This window comes from Panthera pardus, unplaced genomic scaffold, assembly GCF_024362965.1.
Source record: "Panthera pardus isolate Hobbes unplaced genomic scaffold, ASM2436296v1 HiC_scaffold_12, whole genome shotgun sequence".
NCBI classification, from domain to species: domain Eukaryota; kingdom Metazoa; phylum Chordata; class Mammalia; order Carnivora; family Felidae; genus Panthera; species Panthera pardus.
In genome coordinates this window covers 77,921,532-77,946,768 of record NW_026526677.1, presented here as the reverse complement: position 1 = coordinate 77,946,768, position 25,237 = coordinate 77,921,532, and the positions used below count along the sequence as shown (strand labels likewise).

The 25,237-nt window shown below is 36.3% G+C and overlaps 1 protein-coding gene and 1 long non-coding RNA gene across 11 annotated transcripts in view; one reads left to right on the top strand and one right to left on the bottom strand.

The window, feature by feature from the left end:
- Positions 1 to 12,321, bottom strand: part of LOC109267382 (uncharacterized) — a 53,510-nt gene extending 41,189 nt beyond the window's left edge. For 3 of the 4 annotated variants that reach the window (XR_002080079.2, XR_002080082.2, XR_002080080.2), the window contains exons 1-2: positions 12,212 to 12,321; positions 5,223 to 5,322 (exon numbers count right to left, since the gene is read on the bottom strand). This is a non-coding gene — a long non-coding RNA (uncharacterized LOC109267382). Of the gene's footprint in view, positions 1 to 5,222; positions 5,323 to 12,030; positions 12,099 to 12,211 lie in introns of those variants that run through there. The other variant, XR_002080081.2, reaches the window with a different exon arrangement.
- The window catches only part of CCDC82 (coiled-coil domain containing 82), a 34,532-nt gene continuing 21,437 nt past the window's right edge, over positions 12,143 to 25,237 (top strand). For 4 of the 7 annotated variants that reach the window (XM_053900233.1, XM_019450165.2, XM_053900228.1 and 1 more), the window contains exons 1-3: positions 12,143 to 12,258; positions 17,334 to 18,052; positions 18,532 to 18,736. In XM_053900233.1, the coding sequence (XP_053756208.1) occupies positions 17,348 to 18,052; positions 18,532 to 18,736 (910 nt within the window). In that variant the 5' untranslated portion in view covers positions 12,143 to 12,258; positions 17,334 to 17,347. Of the gene's footprint in view, positions 12,259 to 12,296; positions 12,399 to 12,587; positions 12,735 to 14,452; positions 14,565 to 17,333; positions 18,053 to 18,531; positions 18,737 to 25,237 lie in introns of those variants that run through there. The other 3 variants (XM_053900230.1, XM_053900229.1, XM_053900232.1) reach the window with 3 other exon arrangements.

The following is a 25,237-nucleotide window of genomic DNA, read 5'->3' as shown; positions in this document are numbered from 1 at the left end:
CTAATAAGAAATATATTGAACACTTGAAAATTAATTTTGTCTTTAGAATACCTGCAAGGCTCTTTGTCAACCCAAATCAGGATTAGCCTAATTATATCCTAATTGGGGTAAATTCATATATTCAAGCTAGTTAACCAAGAATGATGACAATAGCTTAGTTAGAAGGCAACTCTGTCAAGCTATAGCATATATAGCTGTTAATGCATCTATCATGACTATAAAAGTAAAACAAAAAAAGTATTAAAGACCAGGCATCTTTGCAATTCAAGAAAATATCCATTATGTTGGGAGAGCTTTTATGAAAACTCAGTTAAAATTAAACTCCTATAGTAGATATTTTAATACTTATAGAGTCTAATCATTATTGAACATTTTTCTTCAACTTTCTACTTTTATTTGTATTTGAATTTTTTTCTATTTTAAAACCATCAAATCATCTCTAGGTAATATAAAATGGGTATTGTAAATAAATATCTTAACTGTCTGTGAACAAGAATATTTGTTATCACTTATATAAATCAATGAATAAATGTTATGTGTTATATGCATTTCAAAATGACAATCTCAAAATAATTCTGGTTTTAAAACCAATTTGAATGCTAAAACTCATCAAAAATCATCAACCTGGGGCGCCTGGGTGGCTCAGTCAGCTAAGCCTCCAGCTCTTGACTTCGTCTCACATCATGATCTCACAGTTTGTGAGTTTGAGCCCCACATCAGACTCTGTGCTGACAGCATGGAGCCTGCTTGGGATTCTCTCTCTCCTGCTCTCTCTGCCCCTCCTCCACTCATGTGCTTGGTCTCTCTCTCTCTCTCTCTCTCTCTCTCAAAAAAAAAAAAATCAATAAAATTAAAAAAAGTTTTTTTTTTTAAATCATCAATCTTTCTGAGTATCTCTCTTCATCACCTCATTGATCAATGAAGTAGTATAACCACCTAATATTAGTCATTTTTCTAACATACAAAATATATAAGGATTTAATTTCAAGTTCATAATTACACAAATCAAGAAGAAATTAGGGGATAATTATTTAAAATTTTGGTTATGAACTAGGTAAATATTCATAGGTAGATAAATATTTGAGGTGAATGAATAAATGAACAAATAATAAAAGATAAGATGTCACAGTTACATTAAAGGAACTAACAAAGACCTCGAGTTAAAAGGGGGCAAATGTTTAAGAGACATCTGATTGTTTAATATATGAAACATAATTTTTCCTATTAAGATTAGATAACAGAAAATTCTGCTAATGAGGGCACAAATACAGCTTAAAAATTATTTCCTGGATAACTGATTTTTCCACATGGCATTCAATTTTATTTCATTTGTTAAAACATCTGTAATACACAGAACCAAAAAAAAAAAAAAAAAAAAAAAAAAAAAGAAAGAAAGAAAGAAAGAAAGAAAGAAAGAAAGAAAGAAAAGCTAGTCCTACTTAAATCAAAATAGGAAATAATAGTGGTGTTTAACTATATGATCAAATGCAGCCTTGTTTTCAGTTCCCATGGAGCCCTCATACATCTCTGCAACAAAGACTTTTCTTTACATGCCTTATGCAAGAAAAGCCCTATTAAATAAAAGAATGAAATTTATGGAACTTGTTCCCCCTCACATATGTACTGACAATTCCATTACTTGTGTCAATTTCTAATGCTAGACAAATCCCTGTTACTTGTGTCAATTTATAATACTAGACAAATCCACACAGGGTCTTAGACATGTATAAAAAGGGAGAATGGAAGAGCTACTTGACTGCTTAATGCTATTTATTCTTTTAATTCCAGAATGGCATCAAATACCAATCATTTCTATTATCTTTTGTGAAAATGCTTTAGTGAAAAGGCAGACTCCCACTGCTTTCTTTTCAGTAGTAAACTGAAACCATAAACTTCTCTCAACTTAAAATCATCCCAGTGTGATCATATTTGTTAAATAAGTTTTCAAAACGAATCTGCCATCATTGTTATTACTCCTGTTTTATTATTTTTCATTTCCTTCATTCAGAAAGAGACAAAAGATTATCCAAATGCTTGTCACTAATCTATTCAATATCCCCTTCCTCCTTTTCAGATTTTTTATCCGTTCCTTGAAACTTTATTAACTTTTCCATTAAATCTTAGTGTGTATACCTGAAAGGGCTTTTCTTTTCTTTTCTTTTCTTTTTTTAACGTTTATTTATTTTTGAGACAGAGAGAGACAGAGCATGAACGGGGGAGGGTCAGAGAGAGGGAGACACAGAATTTGAAACAGGCTCCAGGCTCCGAGCTGTCAGCACAGAGCCCGACGCGGGGCTCGAACTCACGGACCGCGAGATCATGACCTGAGCCGAAGTTGGCCGCTTAACCGACTGAACCACCCAGGCGCCCCATGAAAGGGCTTTTCAACCACAATTGATCTTTTTATTGCTTCACTACCTTTAGGACTTAATTGAAATGTCCTTCTCTCCTTCAGGAATTTGTCCTTAAAGTAAGAATCTACAAATATTTCATAATTATACAATTGATCCTTGAAAAATGCAAGGTTTGGGGGCACTGACGCCCCACACAGTCAAAATCTACATATAACTTTTGACTTCCCCCAAACTTAACTACTAATAGCCTTTACCAATAAACAGTTGATGAACATATATTTTGTATATTATATGTATTATACAGTGTATTCTTACAATAAATTAAGACAGAGAAAAGAAAATTAAAAGATAAAATACATTTACAGTACTGTAAAAAATTCTCATATAAGTGGACCCAAATACTTCAAACCCATTGTTCAAGGGTCAACTGTAATGTGGGGGGAAAAAAAGTGTCTTCTGATTTAGAATGTGAGTAAAAGGGTTAGTCCCCACATCATATAGTAATAAGAGAAAGCAGAGAGCAATGAAAAAGGAATGCCAGAGCCCATTTGTATACATTGCCTCAACACATTGTGAATACCTAAAGTTGCAAATCTTGATCCTTATTATCCTTCCCTTCAACCACAAACTCCTACTGTTTCAATTAACTTACTCTCTCACTCTTATCATCTATGATGCCTCTGGTCCTTTAATCCTTCCTATTAATAATATAAAAACTAGCATTCATTCACAAAGTATTCTTCATTATTTTATTTATTCTTCCTAACAGTCTGAATTATTATCCCCATTTTAGAGATAATGAGACTCAGAGAGACTTAGAGACTCACCGAAGATCACACTGCCAGGACTTCTGATATCAGGATAAATGGAGATATTGGGTGCTTTATTCTTATCTTTTTTAAAAAATTTTTTTTAACATTTATTAATTTTTGAGAGACAGAGTGCAAACAGAGGAGGGCCAGAGAGAGAGGGAGACACAGAATCTGAAGCAGACTCCAGGCTCTGAGCTGTCAGCAGAGCCTGATGTGGGGCTCGAACCCATGAACTATGAGATCATGACGTGAGCCGAAGTCAGATGCTTAACTGACTGAGCCGTCCCGGCGAACCTGCTTTATTCTTATATCAATCACATACATTATAGAAAAAGATACATAAAATATTAAAAGAATAAAGTATAGCCATCCTAAAAATAAGAAGGTAAACTTTTGGAGGACCATAAATTATGCAGGAGAAAACTGTGTTCCATATAATGAAGTGGTGAAAGCTGGGAAGAGAAGTCCAAAGAAAACAAGCTCCCAAGTTCTCCATCTGACAGGTTATAATGTCCATTGGATATTCTATCAGTGGCTCCAACCAAACTTTAACATATGTTTCTATACTTCCCATAATATGTGCTATATAAGCAGACCCATAGTGTTTCAGGCAATCTCAGCTGCATAAGGAATGCACAATTAACAATGTCCAAGTGTTAGAATAGTACCAACTCCATGAAAGACTACAAACTCAGTAAAGGTTAGGGAAGGGTCAGAGACTGTAGAGAATTCAAACTGTAATTTTAAAATAAGTAAAATTAATACACTTAAATAACAGATTGTCTATATGAAAGAATATGTACTTATGAAAAACAAGCAACTAGAAATTCTAGAACTGAAAAATGATAAATCTGGGACTTAAATACTGGTCTTCTGCTTCCAAGTTCCATATTTTCTCCTCTGATATCATAGTTAACCCCTACAAAGACATACAGGTGCATATACATGCTCATTTGCTTATTTATGTAGCTTCCTCATTACTTTGTCTTGATATATAGTCTTGACCTCATAGTCAAACAGAGGAACCTGTTATTCTCTTGTCTCCACATCTTCTCTGCACCTCGCAAATTCCTAGTCTTATGGTTCTCAACCTTAGCCGCATATTGAGAGATATGTGGAAACTTTAAAACTAACAAAACAAACACTATAGCCACCCTAGATGAACTAAATCAGATCCTCTTGGAGTTGGACTCATACACTGACATTCTTTTTAAAACTTCCTGGGGCGCCTGGGTGGCTCAGTCGGTTAAGCATCAGACTTCAGCTCAGGTCACGATCTCGCGGTCCGCGAGTTCGAGCCCTGCGTAGGGATCTGGGCTGATGGCTCAGAGCCTGGAGCTTCCGACTCTCTCTCTACCCCTCCCCCGTTCATGCTGTGTCTCTCTCTGTCTCAAAAATAAATAAACGTTAAAAAAAAAAAAATTAAAAAAAAAAAAAAACTTCCTTACATGATTCTATAAGAATTGCTTGTTTTTTGTTTAAGAAAGGGCTATTCACTAAATGTGGGCTTTCCCCTTCCATAGTATAAGGTGGTCTCTAGGAAGCAGCTGCCTAGCTAGAGAGTCATTCTCCAGCATTGCCTATACCAAGGTAGGGCCGGGTGATTAATTCTCATCATTAGAATGTGAACTGAAATAATGTATTTCACTTTTGAGAAAGGAAGTTTCTAAGAAGCAGTGTATATTCTTTGTTCTCTCTTTTCCCATCTGTTGACTAGATTCAGGAGATTGCAAGAGTCTAGCAAATGCAAAATCACAAGATGGAAGGAGCCTAAATCTGTGAATCACTATTTAAAGTTATACTCCAACCAAGTCCTTTATCATCATAAAACTGCTGAAAAAGATTTATTATAAGTTTCTAAAATTCTGAGGTTTGTTTCATCAGCTAGAGTTACCCTGATCAATAGAGGAATGGGTACCTTGAAGTGGGGTGCTGCTGTGATAAAAATCTCAAGTATGTGGCATTACATTTGTGATCAGGAAGCAGACATCAGAAAAATAACCACCAGAGGCTGGGTAATTTAGAATAGTGGTAAAAAATATTCTGTAAATATTACCTTCAATAATTTGGACAGCAGACCAAATACCTATAATCTTGTAGCTCTATAGCAGTGTTCTCATGTGGGGATGATGTGGCCGGAGCACATTTGGCACAGGCTGAAGACAAAAGGGAAATGCAAATTTCAGTTATTTTTCAAGACCAACTCAATTGTTACCACTCCACACCTCCTATCAGATTGTGCTTCTTTATGTCACATCAGAATTGGGAGTCCTGCCTTTGCATTCCATCAGCATTGTAACACTTAATTCACTCCTTTTTCTGCATCTTTCTCTCTATCGTAAATCTCTTGAAGTGGATAGTCTTATCCATGTATCCCATACCTTGCCTAGGACACGTCTTATGCACAGAAAGTATACATTTAGGGTTTGCTGAGTACACGTTTGCTGAATGACTACTACTCTGCAAAGCATTGATCCTTGATCTTATAGTATTAACAGACACAAATCACAAAAACCATTTCACAATATACTACAAGTCTCATGGACTCTAAGGCCTTACAGATACAAGTTTTCACATTAGGTGTCCCCCATGACTGCTCACCCTTGGGCATTCTTTCACACCCAACTTCTAATTGCATGAGACTAGTTACTGTGTGAAGTTGCCAGCTGCCTAAAATGGGGAAGACAGAGTACATTTCTAAGGAATAAAGTTGGTGTAAAGAGTACAAATGATGGCCTTTTAAGGAGGTGAGGGGTTGGAACATGATAAACTAATTTTGATACTTGACTAGCAACCAGGATACCAGAAACAGAAACTACTACGGCTGCCTGTGGGACCAAATGGTCAGAGGCAAAGGCATGTGTGTGTATCAGGAAAGGCTAACTAAGAGGACAGAGATAAGAAAATAATGACCTATTTTGCTATTTCAGACCAAGGAAGATGAGCTTTGTTTAGCATTCGATTAAAAAATTATTTTAGCTCCTTAGCCCACCTAGGTAGATCTGACATTAGAATGCTAAGAGTTTACTACAGTGGGGAAGCAAAGCAACAATTTTAATTTCCCTTCCAAACTTAAATCCTGCTTCTCAACTGAAGATACAAATCTGGACTTCTGAAAACAGTGACTGGAGGTAGATTTGGGGTCATAAGCATGCAGGAAAAGGAAATGGATAAAGTCACTCAGAATCAGTAAAAAAACAAGAACAAAGAAAAGCTTAAAATGTAGAGGGTATACAAAAAACAAGTCAGTGAAGAAATGAGTAAGTAAAATAAATCATGATGGTCTCCTTACACAGTCCCTATCACATCATGTTGGCTGTTTTATATGAGATTACAATCGAAACAGATAGGTTTGTATTGTTTTGTTTCTCAAATACCATTTTCCCACATTAATTTCAAGATCTTTAAGGACAAGAACCATTCATCCTCTTATATTTTCCTAAACCCACCACCCTCAGTAGTCTTACGCATATACTAAGACTCTACCAATTTTTGATTCACAATTTAAATTTAAACCTGGCAAAGAATTCTACTTCACTCACCAACCACCCACCAAAAGTCCAAATCTCTCATAAAAAGCAAGTTCCTAATTTACTTTATCAATACCTACAGGTAAAGCTACTCCCACAGAATTCTTGGCCACTAGGAGTACGGGTTTAAAGAAACACTTTAATGTACAGGTTGGTTTTCTGAGAACTGTTGTTGTATCAAGACTCATCAAGGGGAAAACCTGGCAAGACCAGTAAGAAAACTAAGTCTGTGGCTAATTTCTTAGTGGAGAATGAGAAAGCTAAACACACAGTACATTAAGGGAAGAGGAATTGGGAACTAAGTATTGATGACTTTGGAGCACATACAGGAAGTACCCAAATAGCTTCTGTCATCATCCACTAACCATTCCCAACTACTGATCACATGCATTTAACTTGGCACTGACTTTTTAACATTCTATAAAAAAAGAAAAGCAGAGATTGCAGGGACCATCTATGAATGAGCTGCACACACTACTAAGCCTGGGACTACGATGCTGCAATACACATCATTACAAAATACACCTCACTTTAGCCCACATTTCCTTTTTTTCCTTCTCTAACCAACTCCTCTTGTATTTCAACCTATCCTTCTTTCTTTCCCCATATCATCTCATGTCTCCCCCTTTGACCTGTATGGCTCTGAGTGCATACATACTCATGTGGTTTTGATAGTAGCAGTTTCCAGTATCTCTGGTCTAGTAAGATTTCTGTTGGTATAATACTGTGCCCACACCTCAAATTTCTTTGAGATTGTCTCATGAACTAAAGAGAAATGTTTGCAAGAGCTGTTTATTTTCCCAATGGTGGATTTTAAATTGTTTATGTGAGAAAGACTCCTTAGTGAGCATGGCTAACCCGAAATCAAAAGACAGATGATCCAAGTTCAAATGCTATTAGGTTGGAGATAAACAGAAATAAAGCTACAGAGTAGTGAAAAAGGAAGACTAACCTCATGAAAGAGTAAAGGAAAGGTCAGTTGCTGCCACAAGTGCACTGGAAAATAGAGAAGTAAATTCAGACATCCGTTACAGGTCTGGAGGGAGGTTGGTGGCAAGAAATAAAATTTGAAGACTGGAAAGGTTAAGAGGTTAGCCTAGGTTGGACAGTACAAGTGGAGGCTTTGTCATCAAATACCTGGGTTTAAATTCTTACCTGTAGCCAAGTGATTTTCAGCAATTAAGAGTATGAGCTGAGCAACAGTATTTCCACCATAATTTGAGGATTATACAAGTACATTGTTTAGAACATAACATGATATTCAGTAACGGGCAGAGTTTATACTTATGTTTAAGGATAAAAGGGTCTAAAACAAACTGTAGCCTACCCATGTTGCCAGCTTTTGGAAAAGAGCAAATAGGTATAAATCTAAAAAACAATAGCAGTCTCTCACAGGCTAGAGAAAGAGTCACAAGATTCACACTCAAGGCCACAAAACAGTGAACCTTTTACTAGATATTAAAATTTAAAACCACACAGCTTAACAGTAATGTTCATTTTACCACTAGGTGGCAATGATACAGCTGAATTTCACTGACAAGATTAATTTTAAAAATTGAACAAACCCAGACAGAAATTCCAAGAAGCTTTTATACATATTTTCATGTTAGAAAAATGAAAAATTATTTTATATACAATTTAATTTATAGCAGAATGTATAATTATCTAATTCAAGATGTATGTTAACTTCTGATGCTTTTTTTCCTCTGTGCCCTGAGGCAATTCATGCAATAATTTTTAAACAGTTCTAATCACAGAAGTCTTTTTTAAAAAATCTGGACATATATCATGAAGATAACAGAAATTAGGGAAAGCTAAATCTCTTTGAAGTCTTAGAATTCTAAGAAAGGCACTATAAAATGCAAAATATTTTAATAAAAAAGTTAAACCTTTAAAAAAATGACTGAGAGAGGACATTTTATTTTTTAAGGGCCAAAGCATGAAATAATATGGTGACTCACGTTGTTTTTAAATTACAAATTAAACCAATATTCATACGTGTAAAGTCTTTTCAGTGTGTTGAATAAACATAAAATTTACTAAGCAAATTTAGCAAAATTCTGACTTAATTTTGCTAATGGATTCTGGAATAAATACCTTTTTACAACTGTCAAAAGAGTAAGTCATGAAATTCCTTAAAATTCCTTAAAATTACTTTCCGTAATTATTTCTGCTTTCTTCATAAAACAGGTCTCAACCTATGGCTTGTTAAAAATAATAACAAAATTTATTCTTTCATTTCTTTTTCTTTTCATATCAAATAAAAAGGAAAGGCATGATAAACTTTTTCAAACTACAGACATTTCCAAGTACACAGTAAAAAAAACATAAATTCCCAAGATTCTCCCCCACATAGGTGGGAGTTCATACCACCACATGTAACATTACAAAATCCGTACTATAATTACATGAATAAATAATTACCCAATTCATAAGACCCAATTAAAACAAGCCTATTTATTCCCTTTTCATAAATAACCTAAAGTTCCCCAAATTTTTAATTCACAGTTTTCTACAAATAGATCAGAATATCTCTTTTATATATCAACTTTCAAGTAGTTTTCTAATTTAGTAATCAATTCCTATATATTTACTTCATTCGAGAAAACTCTCCCCCTCTTGCTACCTAAACAAACGCAAGAGAATAAAAGTATGATGTCTAAGTTATTTTTATAATTCATAGATCAGTTTCCTCACATTGGACTTCACTTTAAATTATTACAGATCACCCGAAATCTAAAATATAGGTATTTCTCATTCTGTCAGTGTATACAGATACACAAAACATAACCATTTAAGATGTCAGCACAAAGTAAGATTACTGTGGCAGCCCTCATAAACCGAACTATAGATTTCAGGAAAGTGCTCAATCTGTTCAGTTGTCTATAATTTTTGTTAGAAGTTTTAGGAAATGCCACTGTAATAGAAGGGATAATTGCAGGTCTACATGTGTATAGGTGATTTGTATCTATACAGAATCAGCTTCCAGTTATCTGTACAAATAAGGGAAGAGACACAGGATGCAAAACACATACTCCTCGAGCCACTTCAGATACATTTTTGTATCTCTATTTCATAGGACTGTGTCTGAGAATTGAGAACACAAAGAAAAGTAAGCCATACTGCAGAGACTGAGTTACAAACACAATTACCAAAACAATGGTAACAATGAAATGCCATTATTGACTTGAATTTGTCATCTTCTGTTTATTTCTGATGGTGGCTCGAAGTTTACGTATTACCAGTTTATCGGGCAGAATCATATCACCTTGCTGTTCTAGATAATCCAATAAGTTTTCAGTCCATTGGAGAGCAGCTGCATGATTAATATGCTTCTCTGGAATCAGTTCTATTTCCTCCTCCTCATTTTCACTAGATTCATCTGTCTGGCCTTGTGCTCTTCTGATGATTTCGCTGTCAGTTAACACTTCATAGCCTGGTTCAGTACTGTCCACTTCAAGCCATTTTTCAATGTTCTCAGTAGACACATTTTCCAATCCTTTGGTATGTTGTAAAATGGTGGCCACAGTAGCCACAGAAACATCTTCTTCATCAAAGTCCAAGCCTTCTTTCTCCTCTATGGTAGGAAGAATCTTCTTCCATGCTCTGCTAATGGTAACTGGCTTTACTAAATTCCATGCCATTGCTATTTCATAAAGTGCATCTAGCAGAGTTAGCTTCTTCCAGAATGATTTCAGGTCATTACCTTCTTCCAAGTTGTTCTGAAGAAGACCTGCACGATAATTTCTCTTCATTGTCGCTATGACTCCCTGATCTGAGGGCTGGATCAAGGAAGCCACATTAGGTGGTAAATACTTAGCAAATATTTGGCCATCGTCTGACCTTAGGACGTTTTCATTTGGATGTGTTGGTGAATTATCCAACAAGAGCACAGCCTTTTCCTGTAGGCCTTTAGATCTTAAGTACTCTCGAACTTGTGGCACAAAGATCTTATCAAACCACTGTCGGAAAATGGAAAGATCCATCCATGCACCTTTTTGGCTGAAATAAGAGACTGGCAGGTTTGAGGTGTCAGTTGACTTGAAAGAGCGAGGTTTCTTTGCTTTCCCCACAACACAAAGTTTCAGTTTATGTAAACCTGTTGCATTGGCACAACACATGATAGTGACTCTTTCTTCAATTGACTTGTGCCCTGAGACAGTGCATTTACCTTTGATCACAGAAGTCCTGGAAGGTAGGCATTTCCAAAAGAGTCCAGTTTCATCAGCATTGTAGATTTGTTCAGGCTGTAAGTTCTCTCGTTCAATAAAGTCTCGAAAGTTGTTACAAAAATCTTCCACAGCAGTCTCATCTCCATTTAATCTTTCATTTCTAATGTTAATCTCTCTAATGCTGTGCCGCTGCTTAAAACGAGTTAACCAACCAGCAGAGGGGTTAAAATCACCATCCATGCCCAAAGCATAAAAAAAGAACTCTGCCCTTTTTGCACAAATTGGTCCAGATATGGGATTCCCTTTTGCTCTTTGCTGGTTGAACCATTCTAGCATTGCTCTATCCAGTTCCTCATACATAGATGGCTTCATAGATTTCCTCTTGGCAAGAAGACTTGTGGAATCAGAACTGCTTGCATACGTTATAATCTTTTCCTTATTTTTTCTTATATCCCGAACTGTTGTCTCACCAATCCCATAAATCACTGCCAGTTGTTTGGAAGAACCTCCGTCTTCAAGTTTTTTTATTATATCAAGCTTATCTTTAATAGTTAACACCACCCGCTTCCGTTTCCCAGACATGCTGAGGCTGTGGGACTCAGGCCCTTGACCCGCACTCACACTGAAACAATCTACAAAATCCTTCCTTCTTTCACACAGACCCACTTTAGCAGTCTTACAGCCTCAGTCTTTCAACCTTACCAGGAACCTGGTGACCCTGACCCCGTCCCTGGACGGGCTTGGCCGGCAATGAGACGGCAGAGGAAGGGGAGAGGGAAGGAAGTTTGAGGGAACAGGCCTTTAACTTAGATGGGCAGTAGAAGAGGCCCCAAGTCACCGCGGATAATCCGGATTACAAACATTTGTTTTATTCCCCCAGTGGCCGCGATAAAGACTATAACTCCATCGTGACCACAAACCTCCTTCAAGCCCTGATCCAGGGTAAACACGTCCGTCACTAGCCCCTGCCACACCCCAAAGTTACAGCAGAGAGCGGAAGAGCCACGGAGTCGGGGACTAGCCCCTTTCCCCAAGGGAACGGCTACGTTTGATTGCTTCCCCAGCAGCCAACCCCTTCCACCGCAAGCCACACTTCCCCGCGCTGGGCTTAGCTTGGACAGTCCTCCCGGCCCCTCACAGCCCGCCGGGCCCCTCTCCCCACCTCAATTGGAACCAGGACCCGCACCGATCCCTGACTAACGCGCGGCGACCGCTCCTCCCCCAGCACGCGCTCCCGGAAGATGCCCCCTCCCGCCGCCGGCTCCGCCCCCTGCTCCTCCCAGAGGCGGGACTTCCCCTGGTCCCCGGAAGGAGGAGGAGCGTGGCTAGTCTGGAGAGGGTACCTGGGGCGGAGGCAAAGGCGGAGGCAGAGGCGGAGGAGCTTTGAAAGGTGAGGGCGCGGGGGCGGTGCAGGGCCAGCTCGGGGCGGGGACTCGCTCTCGCTCGGGCTGCTAATGGCTTATTAACTGAGCCGGGGAAGCCGCGCCTCCCGGCAGGCGGGGGAAAAAAATTCCCGCGGGCGCTGTCCGGGTGGGTAGGACTAGCCCCTTCTGCGTCTTTCTGCACTCGCTGCCCCCCTGGGCTGAGCTGCAGCGGGCCCGGTGTTTGTTTCTTCCGCGGTGGGGAAGTGGGCGGGGCTGGTAGTGGGGAGCTGGAGTGGTGGTTTCGCGGGTTTCTGGCCTTTCCAGACCCTTGTTGGGTTGCGGAGCTCCCCTGGGGCCTGGGGGTTTGTGTCGTCCCGCGCACGTCATCGTGAAGTTCGGTCTAAGGGTCCGGTTTCCCAGCTACGGTGCCCCTCTGCCTGAGGCAGAGTAGCGGACTGGTGGGCGTGCTGCGCTGGCTACCTGCGTCCCGTCAAAGAGCCAGGTTTGTAATCCGGAAAATGACTCTGGTGTAAACTGCAGAGAGGATCCTTCCTCTGCCACCCATCCCTGCTGGAGTTAGAGAACCACCTTCAGGGTTAAAGATTTTAATGAATACTGTAGTGGTCCCGGATGCGAAACTGGCAGGATTCACTCTGCGAAATTGTGGAGCATTGGCTCGTGATTCTAAAGGGGGGAAGTATCTTTCTCTCTCTGTTATCTTTCCATTTCTTATTTCTGTCATGTTGTGCTGCCCTGTTTTCTACCAGTGGAAGAACTGTGATAAATGTATCCACAGCAATGTGAAAAGAACGTAATCAGAATTATAACACTGTAGCCCTTAAGTCATGTATTATGCCGGCTTATACTGGTGTTCCCAGTAATTTCATCAGGTTGTGAGCCCCGTGGAAGCAGAGGCCGTGTTGATTTCTTCTAGTAGCGCCAAGCTCCGAGCCTGTGCTGCCATTCAATAACCATTTCTTTGGCCTCTTAAGGTTTTCTCTCCAAACTATCATATAAAAGGAAATGTCAGAGAGGGGTGTTGTTTTACAAATAGGAATGCATCCCTTCTGGTGAAATTTCAAGTAATGCCTGGGGTTCCATTGCTCTTCAAACCTTAAAAATGTAAACTGTCACCTGACAGGGCAAGTGATTCCTAGAATGAATCTTTTCTTCAGGATAAATTAACCTCAAAGCCTAGGCTACACGATATTTCCTTTGATGAGAAATTCAAGTAGCATCATCAAGTACCTTTGAGTTGTAGAATGACTGTGTGAGAGACAACAATATGGATTTTTACCTTTAATCTGTATTCTTTGGCAGACTGCATAAGCTATGTATATGCTTTTTTTTTTGGTTTTTGTATATGCCTTTTGTGTGATATTCACATAGAAGCACAAAGATGTGATCGTATTGATCTTCGTCATTTATTTAATGCTTTCTGTTTGGAGTTTCTTTGTTTTTCTCTTTGCCTAAAGGTAAGGTATTATTAAAGAAGCTTGATTAAATTCTCATTTCAAGAAATTGAGTGTATACTCAGCATACAAAAAGAAATTACATCCATTGCATGGATTCTTTTTTTTTTTTGAGTGAATTCTGATGACCCAAGAGATGTCATTTTCATCAATCTAGCTTCACCTTCTCATTTCTCTCCTCAGGTTCAGTTCATTCACCCTTTCCCTCTGTCATCATTCTTCCCTCCCCAGCTAACATTGTAAAAGTATTCATAATTTTAAAAGAGAAGTCAAGCATATTTAAATTATCCTCTTTTTCAGTGACAGCAATTTTGAAATATGAGGAGAGACCCTGGAAGTTTGGCAGTTGGCCACATGAGACTTGATTTATTTAAATAAAATTTGTTTCTTCAAATATTCAATACTACAGTTTTCCAAAATAATTTTTTTTTCTCCTTAGAAACTGACTTTTTGAAATTTTTACTTTTGGACTCAATGGGGAATCCTTAAATTTTGTGATCAGTGTCATCAATAAGATGGTAGAGGGAAGTCACAAATTTTCATTTCTTTTACACATTCTTTTCTTGCCTATTGGATGGACAATTTCCAGAAGTTACTGGCCTAACTCATGTGCACTAAAATTGTTACTATTTAAAAAAAACTGTTTAAAAAAATAGTTTTTTTAAAAAGCATGTTTGTAAACTCTATGAAACTAAAATTTAGCATGAATGAGAGATAAAATAATGACTTTTTAAAGGCATGGTTTTTACCACCTTGTACAAATGTAATATTGGCAGCAGTCATTGTGTAGCACTGGACAGGAAATCAGGAGAACTGGTTTCTAATCCCTGCTCTGTCACTAACAAGCTGTATGATCTTCGGTAAGTCATTTGAACTCTGCGTATTTGGCTTTGATATTTATAACTGAATGTAGATAATATCTTCTTTCTAGGATCATTGTCAGGATTTAAAAACATGAAAATGCGCTGAAAAATTACTATACATATAAGAGTTTTTAATAGCTTAACCATATGCAGTCAGATACTTTTACAGTGTCACGTTGTTAATCATTTCTACTGCTGTTGTAGAAGCCACCTATTGATATGATAAATGTCTTTTGACATGGGATAGTTTTGTGAGATAACCATCTAATGTACATGAAACTGCTTTTGCATATTAATAAAATCATCTTTCATTTAATGTTCCTACTGTTCACAGTTGGCTTTAGTGTATCTATTGAAGCCATATTTGTCATTTGTTTTCATAAATGTTTTCTCATTCTTTCTCCCAGTTCAGATTTATTAGAAAGACATTACAGTGTAATGCACATGCATGGTGTATGCAAATTTAGCTCTATGTGCTTAAAAAAAAACTTATTTGTACTATATGGCTTCACAATATAAGCTGCCCAGTTTGGTGCTTAAACACACACACACACACACACACACACACACACACACACACACACAAAACACCAATAATAGTAATCTGTTTATAACCAGGAGAAGAAACTGGATGGACCTGCTGTGAAGCAGTATGATATATAGTTTCAAGAGGAATATAGAGATTTTTAAGATAATTTTGACTACACACAATTCTCATCTTGGCTGATTTTTAATATAAGCCTTCTGTAATTTGCAATCCAAGTGTAATTTCAACTAAGAGAATATTTTGTGTGTTGACTAAAATTTGTTAGATTGCTGTTACAATGCTCGATCTATCTTGTAGTGGTTACTGTCATAAGATCACATTTCAGGGGCGCCTGGGTGGCTCAGTCGGTTGAGCATCCAACTTCGGCTCAGGTCATGATCTCACAGCCCCTGAGTTCAAGCCCCGCGTTGGGCTCTGTGCTGACATCTTGGAGCCTGGAGCCTGCTTCGGATTCTGTGTCTTCCTCTCTCTCTGCCCTAACTCGCATTCTGTCTCTGTCTCTCTCAAAAATAAGTAAATATTTTAAAAAGTCACATTTCAGCCTACACTATAAATTTCTGCTGTATGATCTTAGAAACCACTATGCTGATTTTATATGAGATATGACCATTTTAGAAACTGTCACGTTGCCTTTAAACATAACCATTTGTACAGTCAAATGAGTGGTATTTCTTCCACTTATGCCCCTGCCTGTCCAAAAAAGGAATCATCTTGGAAAGGTATAAACTTGATTCAGTGATACTGCCGTTGCTCAAAATATTTTGGCATTCTGTTTTTGGATTTACCTTCAAAGTTACAGCATATTTAAAAAATATATCTGTAATGGTAATTAATGTTCAAGTTTTGAAGTTGGATTTCATTTTTGGAAGCTGCTAATAGTCCCTTATAACTGAGACAAATGAACAAAATGGGTATTTAAACTACTCTTTGGGATAAAAAATGGAGCGTGGTTCTTTTCATATTTTTATATATTTTCTGATACTAAGTTTTATAGAAATCTCCAAGAATATTTTATGCCATAGTGTAAATATTGGAATAATTAGCCACATAAGGTGATTTCTTTGAAGGAGATAGCACTCAATAGAGTACTGAAGTTCTTATACATGTATTATGAGGTCAGTTTCATTACATTGTGATCATATGTCTATTTTCCTTAGCAACTACAAAAGTTCATATGTGTTAACTGTTTTTCTAGTTACATTACTTATCTCTAATTGTTCCTTTATTATATACTTGTGGCAATTTTAGTGGGGTTCACCCTTTTCTGAATCAGTAACTTACAGTATTTATTTTCTTCCCAATATCATGCTCTGCTTCACCATGAAACTTTATTTTTTCACCCAATTTTGGATTGTTAATGTTTTTTATTGGATTATATTCTGTCTTTAACTTTGAGTGGTTTAAAGCCATTGCCATTTTACTAACGTATATAGAAGCTGCTGTCTTCGTAGATAGGTGATCTCTTAGTTTTGCACTGCTATCTTTTGTCAGCTAGTACTTTATAACTTTCTTCCTATAAATTTTTGATCCTTTATGTTATAATTCATGTCATTTCTGTTTAGAATCCTTTGCCTAAGGATGAATGACTCTGGTAACCCCACCCTGTTTTCTATAATTGTCTCTTTCTTTTCCAGCATAAAGCCTTTCTTCACACCCTTTCAGTTGCACTTACTTAACATACCATGTTCTCTCTCAGTGCCAGAGTTTTGACCTTACCATTTTTACCTGCCTGAAATCCCTTTTTCTGTCATTCTTTTTGTTGAAATATAACCAGTCCTTCAGAAGTCTATCAGATCATATCTGTGCAATTAAATCTTCAGTGAAGCATTTGCTATACTGTTCTTCCTGCATCTTTATAATTTTATTGCAGTTATTTTTATCTTTCATTTGGACCAAATGAATACCTTGCATTTTTCTTATTATAGCTTTGTATGTTCTACCCATGGATGATAATCTTCTGGAGAACAGGACCACGGTTTTTCTGTGCATCCCTTTCAACGCAAGATATAATTCAAAATTGATGTTCATTACAGTTTTTTCATAGCTGTTCAATAAATTATTTGTTGAATAACTGTTCTACCATCTTCACTCAGATATTTTATGTGATTTATACTGTTGTGAACCATTTTATAACACCAAATAAATATAGTTTACCATAAATGCATTCATTGTTGTGATCTGATTATCATTATTATATTCCTAATAACTTTATTTTGTAGAAGCTTAAGTGAAAATGGTACATGTTAGAAGACACGAAACAAGGAAAAATTCTAAAACTCAAGAGCATGAGCAGAAATCTCGAGTTGATTGGAGGCGGACTAAAAGAAGTAGTATTTCACAGTTATTTGATAGTGATGAAGACCTTAATAGTGATGAAGACCTTGACAGTGATGAAGAGCTTGACAGCGATGAAGAACTTGATAGTAACAAGGGGTTCGATAGTAATAAAAGCCCCGAAAATGAAAGAAAACTTAGATTAATTGAAGTTGAAAGTGAAGGTAGTAGTAACTGTGAGCGTCTCATGAACACTGGCAACAGTTCAACACATGAAGAAGAAAATAACAAAAACAAACCTAGAAGTACTGACTCACCAGATCATGAAAAGCATTCCAGTCAAGAGGATGACAATCTCAACAAACACACTGGACAGATAATAGAGGAGGATTTAGAAGAAGAACACATCAAGCGAGGGAAGAGAAAAAGGATCTCCTCTGTTATGTACGACAGTGATGAGAGTGACAGCAGTGATATCCTAGTTCGAAAAGTAGGTGTTAAACGTCCACGTAGAGTGGTTGAAGATGAATGTTCTTCAGTAGAGATGGAGCCAAAAACACCCGAAAAAACTTTAGCTGCAAGAAAGCGAGAACAATTCCAGAAACTCAAAGAACTCTCAAAACAAAGATCTCGTCAGAGACGCAATAGTAGTAGAGATTTTGAGGTGTGTTATATTCTATTGGTTTTGTTACTGTTTTTAAATCTTTTTTTCAAAGTATTTAATTTTTATAAAAAAAGTACTGAGTCTGTTCTATTTCTCAATTCTTGAATTTATTTTTTTTAATCAAGTATCCTTGAACATGTTTGATTGCACTGTTGTGTCTAATATAATTTGTTTTATCGTGAGCCTCAGTTCATCATTCTGTTTTCAAATTGAAAGACTGTTTGATATGGTCTTTCCTCTTTTTAACTTCTACTTATAATCTTAATGTCCATTTTAAACATTTTACATCATTTACCGAGGTATATTACCTTCTTACTAATTTGAAAGTTTGACATTTAACACGACAAGATTTTTTTAACCTTAAAATATGAAATTAATTTCCATGGGTCATTGGTTTAAGATTTAATCTTTTAATTTTATATCCATACTGACAATTTAAAAGTACAAATTTACTGAAAGGTATGTTCTAATTTAATTAGGACTCTGAAAAGGAATCCTGCCCAAGCAGTGATGAAAGTGATGATGAGGAGGAAGAAGATGATTATGAATATGATGAAGATGGAGATGATTATATTATTGATGACTTTGTAGTTCAAGATGAGGAGGGTGATGAAGAGAATAAAAGCCAGCGAGGAGAAAAATTGACTACATCACAACTGAAATTAGTAAAACAGAATTCTCTTTGTAAGTTAAATATCAAGAAATTGTTTTATGACTTGCTCTAATTGTAGTATTGTATCAAGTATCAAATTAGCCTCTTACTATCATGTTCTAAGTCATTGACTAGGAACTATGGTTTTATTTTTAGGTAACTTTGTCACTCTGATAACAGTTTATTCTAGTAGTTTCAGGAACCCTATACACTCTTAAAACTTATTGAGGATCCTGAACAGCTTTTGTTTCTGTGGATTATAGTTATCAACATTTACCATTGTAGAAATACAAAAGAGATACTTAAAATATATTTAGTAATTAATAGGCTTTAACAGTAAGTTTGTTACATGTTAACATAAGTAACATGTTATTTTATTTTATTTTATTTTTGAGAGAGAGAGACAAAGTGAAAGCAAGGAGGGGCAGAGAGGGAAGGAGACACAGAATCAGAAGCAGGCTCCAGGCTCTGAGCTGTCAGTACAGAGCCCAATGCATGGCTTGAACCCATGAACACAAGAACATGACATGAGCTGAAGTCAGACCCTTAATGAACTGAGCCACCCAGGCACCCCAACATAAATAACCTTTTTATTAAAAATAACTATTTTCAAAAAAATAAGAATGGCGTTGTTTTACATTTTAATAAATGTATTTAATATCTAGCTTAATAGAAGGCAGCTGGGTTCCTATACCTGCTTATGCATTCAGTGCATTTTGATGTTTTGATTGAAGTAGATGAAAACAGTTTTGCTTCACACAGATAGGTAGCTGGAAAAGGGAGAAAGATTTTAAAAGTATTTTAAAAATAATGTGGATATTCTTATTTGTCACTACACAATTAAATGAGTAATTGTTTCTTAAAGGTTAGTTGCAATATGGAATCTGAAACCATATAAATGAACTTTTAGTACTCACTTACATTGCAGTCCATTAGTCTGTCTTGCAGGTTGAATGGATCTTTTACCCATATGTGATTTTGTAACATCATGCATTAGTCATTTAGAAAATACTGATTCACTGCGTTACGTAGATCTTCCAAATGTTGACACATTTCATTATACAATATTTTTGAAATCACGTTTGTTAATATTACCACCAATCTCATCAGAAATTTTTTTTAGGTATGGGGAAGCCGTCAAGTTCACAGTAATAGCAGATACAAGTTTTCTAAAATTCTAACTTCTATAAAAATCTGTTTCTTAAACCTTTGGTAGTAAATACTGTTAGTTCTTGAAATTACAGATTTCCTTTGCTCATTTTTGAGAAAATACTTAACAACTGCCTGAATATTGTTTGTCAGTTCATTCATTTTCTTCTTTTCTTCCTTCCTTTGTTCTTTTCTTTCTGTTTCTTCTTTTTTTTTTTTTTTTTAATGTAAACTCTCGGCGCAACGTGAGGCTTGAACTCACAACCCTCAGATCAAGAATTGCATGCTCTACTGACTGAGCCAGCCAGACACCTCTGTCAGTTGCTTTCTCAAGTAAACATGGTGTTTCATGATAAATGAGGGTTTCTCAGCTCCCAGTTCAGTTTTTCAATCATATGCTGTGTGGTATGCAGCATAGGTGCCCTATGCCTACTTCCCATTTCATCCCATTGAATACTCAAAAGATGTATATTTGAGACTTAATAAAATTCATAGTTTTTACTACTTCATCAAGGACATTCTTAAGTAAACGTAGCTTCTTACTGAGTGTATAGCAATGAATCAATCCTACAGTGGTTATTTGTGGTTTGCTTCTACTGCCATCCTTCATGTTAGGGAGCCATAACTGCTTTACCCGTAGTTCCTTTTGTACACATCAGTGAAAAGGTCAACATGGTAAAAACAGCATGCTTATCTTAGTGTTACTGTTTTGACCTCATAGATCTCCTTGAACGGACTTGGGGACTTCCAGGTGTCTACCATACTTTGAGAACCATTGGTTTTATCAGGCCTATTGAAGTATCAGTGAAACTTATCAGAGATTGGAAATTAGGATTCTTTTCATACAGTTAATTAAACCATAAATAATAGGATCCTGACAATTCAGGGTGTCTTTAAATGTGCATTTTTCTAATTCCTATAATTGTGCATAAATTTGAAGATTGTTTTTAAGGTGTTTTACAACTCTGGTAGAAACAGGCTGTTGAGTGAATACATTTTTATTTTTTTCTTCAAGAGTGTATTCTTTCTGATTTTTTTTAAATGGGCATATTTACTAAAATTACATGTAATGTGGTTCAATACCAATCTCATGATTTATAATAAAGTAGTAGATTGAGGTATGAATAAAATTTCAAGACATTTATCAGTGATAGAGATGCCAGTGATAGGCATCTATATTTTGAAAGTCAATGACTATTTTCCTTACGTCAGTAGTCACTTGGTCACTTGCCACTTGGACACTGAAAGTTTAGGGAAACTCAATTAGGAGATACCCCTTTAAAAAAAAAAAAAAGAAAAGAAAAAAAGGGGCGCCTGGGTGGCGCAGTCGGTTAAGCGTCCGACTTCAGCCAGGTCACGATCTCGCGGTCCGTGAGTTCGAGCCCCGCGTCAGGCTCTGGGCTGATGGCTCGGAGCCTGGAGCCTGTTTCCGATTCTGTGTCTCCCTCTCTCTCTGCCCCTCCCCCGTTCATGCTCTGTCTCTCTCTGTCCCAAAAATAAATAAAAAACGTTGAAAAAAAAATTTAAAAAAAAAAAAAAAGGAGATACCCCATCATTCTGGATTATAATATCTAGAATGTGATAGAACATTTGCTCAGTGATACCCATTCATACCTACTCCTGCTAATTAATAAAATCAAAATCCAGCATGGGGGAACTATTTTTAACATCCTTCTCTATCCTACATCTCTGTGTTTGTTTTTTTAAGGGACAATTTTAGATTTGCTGAAGAGTAGAAACTACAGAGAGTTCCTATCTAACCCCTCTCACACACAGATTTCCTATAATTAACATCTTGGATTAGTTTGGTACACGTGGTAAAATTGATGAGCTAATATTGATACACTATTATTAACTGTACTTCATAGTTTATCTCAGGGCTCACTCTCTGTGTTGTACGTTCCATGGGTTTTGACAAATATATAATGATGCAACAGGTATCCATTATTACAATATCATATAGAATAGTTGCGCTCTCCTCAAAATCTCCTGTGCCCTACCTATTCATTTCTCCCACCCTCCCCTGAACCCCTGGCAACCACTGATCCTTTTAATGCTTCCATGGTTTTGCCTTTGCTAGAATGTTTTATTGTTGGAATACACAGCATGTAGCCTTTTCAGATTGAATTTATTCACATAATAATATGCATTTAAGTTTCCTCCATGTCTTAATGTGGCATGATAGATTATTTCTTTTTATCACTGAATAATATTCCACTGTATGGATGTACCACAATTTGTTTATCTATTCACCTGCTGAAGGACATGTTGGTTGCTTCCAAGTTTTGGCAATTATGAATAAAGCTGCTATAAATATTCGTGTGCACATTTTTCTATGAATGTAAGTTTCCAACTCACTTGGGTAAATGTCAAGGAGCTCTGTGCTTGCTTTTACTACTAAGCATCTCCAACTCAGAGAGATGAATCTTATTTTTTATGCAATACATTTTATCTTGTATGTTCTTAACAGTAATTTCTGGCTTTATCATTACAAGTTGTCTTTTCTCAACTTGTAACCATATTCATGCCTGTCCTCCCTTGAATTGGTATGTTTCATTAACCACTATTCTAAATTTTATCCTTTGTCAAGTTTCCCATTAACTCTACGCCCCATCCAGTGAAATTGCTCTCATTAAATTTAGTGATTGATTACTTCCTAGGTGCCAAAATATTTTCCAGTTCTTATGCTAACTTGGTATTGTTATGTGCTTTGCCACCATCAATTGACCACCCTCCCTTTCAGAAAGTTTTCTTTTTAGCCTCTGTGGTCTTGTCTTCCCTTTATAATATCGCTTTCCTCTTTTTCCACTTGCCACGTAAATATTGATGTTTCTAAAGGTCATCCTCAAATTCCCTTGTTTGTGTTTCAGGCAGTCTCTCTCCCATAACTTTTGCCTAGTATACCAGCAAAAATTCCTAAACTTCTATTTCCAGCACAGATTTCTCCAAAGCCTAAGGCACATTTTTCATCTTCTTACTGAACATTTTCACCAGTGTCTTTCAGATACCTCCAACTCAATCAATATGTATAAAACTAAATTATTGACTGGTAACATTACGGAGTTGTGGGGTGGTGTAGAACTTAATTTTTGTTTATTTATTTTGGTTGTTGTGGTGGTTATACAACTTTATGCATCATAGAATTGTACACCAAAAAGAGTGAATTTTGTGCTAAAAAAAAAAAAAAAAAAAAAAGTAAAAATAAAGGGACCCAAGTAGGCATTCCCACTCCAAAAAATAACCTCAATGGCTAATCCACTTCACTTCTCTTTGCATTTTTCATTCCCTTTAAAGTTGATGTTATATTGTAGGAACTTATTGTTAATTCAATGGATGGATGATTAAGATAAATATATTGACTGAAGGCTTCTGGGTCTATACTTCAAGACAGAGAAATATAATTTCTTAAAACATCAGAGGAAAAAAAACCCATATACTTTAGAGTGATAAATTATGACTTGTTTTTAATACTTATCAATGTTTATGCCATTTATGAATATAATAAAATTAAACAGGCAGTTTTCAATTTGTCAAGGGATTATGTTCTAGAGTTGCTCTAGGTTGATTCTTACACTTTAAAAATATATTTTCTCATTAGGGTAATAACCTATATGATGAATGATCAACACTACTCTATGGCCTCAGGCTGTAATTAGGCTAGTATTCCCAAATTAATTCTCCTCCCAACCTCTATAAGAACACTGACCACTCCTCATAGTCAACATACGATCACTATTTGGGAGAAACATTTTCTAATTCCAAATTCAGTACTCAGGTGAGAATCACAATCAGTGGCCTATGCAATTGTATATTTTTGAAGAGAACAGTTCTATCTAGAGGAAGACATTTTGTCACTTCCTCGTGTGCCATTTGGCTCTGAGAGATGCATCTGTAGCACCTCAAAATAGTGCCCTTTCCTGCTACATGGTTGAAGCCACTGAAGACAATCATGGTCTTTTTTTCCTTCTCAGAAATCCCTGTATTTCTCTAAATTTATTTTGAGACTGCAGCTCCCAGAAGAGATATTACAAAAAGTAGAGAGATTGACAGGCAATGGTCCATTGCATTCCAGACCTACAATGTTCACACACTAAGAATGTTATCCACAGAAAGAGAGGAATAATCTTCAGATTTGTGGATACTGACGATTATATTATTTTTCCAGTTCTATCACATGTTCAGAGTGACAGAAAACAAAGTATAGACAGAAGAGTACATCTCAGTCTAGTCATCTACTGTCTTGCTGGATAAATACTTGCTAGAATACTGGAAATTAGATTAGAAATGAACATTAACTTAGTCTCCATGTAGCTATTAAAGAGAATAATTCTATCAACATAATGCAGTGTGTGCCCGAGAACAGTCTTGTAGGCATTTACATTAAATATTAAATCCTAGAACTTTCCTTCTTTTGTACAATAAGTAAAAAGTACCATTGAAATCATATTGTGGCACAAGGGAAAAGCAACGTTGCCCTATAAAGACTTGGAGGAAGAAAATGTCTGTGAAAAATGTTTCAGAAGAAAATTGTATCAAGCATTGCTTTGCAATCTGTGAAAAACAAATAGAAACTCATAAAAAGAGAACAATTTGAGATGAAATAGGGCTAAGATAAGTTGCCAGAGAATTAAAAATATAAAGTCAGAAGTAAAATCTATATTGAAAGATGTAAAAAACAGAATTAACAGTACAGAAAATCTCATCAATGATATATAGGTTAAATCCAAGAAGTTCTTTTGGAATAGAGAAAATGAAAACAGTTCTGAGGGAGAAGATAATACATAAAGGAATAGAAATGATCCTATTTCACAAATTTCAAGGGGGGGGGGGCGGAAATGCAGAATAAATGGAAACCTAAAGGAAGAAAATTCTATAGCTTTAGTGGGATATGTAAAAGATTTGAAGTGCTAAGAGATATAGCATGTTTTTGGATGAAAGGACATATGGAAATGTAAACTGAAAGGTGTGATGGGAGAAAATACAGTTGAGTTGCTGGACATGCCCATTTATGCAAATTAAGGAGGCTCACATCCTAATAAATTGATAAAATAGATTTGCAAATAGACATTTGAGGGAAACAACTTTTCTGATTACAAGAATGAAGAAAAGTTATCTAGCCATCCTTTTTAGGACCATAAAAATGGTTTAATATATTTATTGGTTCCAGGTTCCATTAATATGTCAAAAGAGAAAAAATAATGGCTTAATTTTAAAAGATTCTAAAAAGCATCTCATGAAATTCAGTGTCCATATCTAGTTTAAAAACGAGAAAATAAGTCTCAAAAATAGTAATATGAACATATGTGCTTTACAAAACAAAGAATATTTTACATTAAGAGAATATATATTTTTAATGAAGCGCTAGAGATACTGTTAAAGAACAA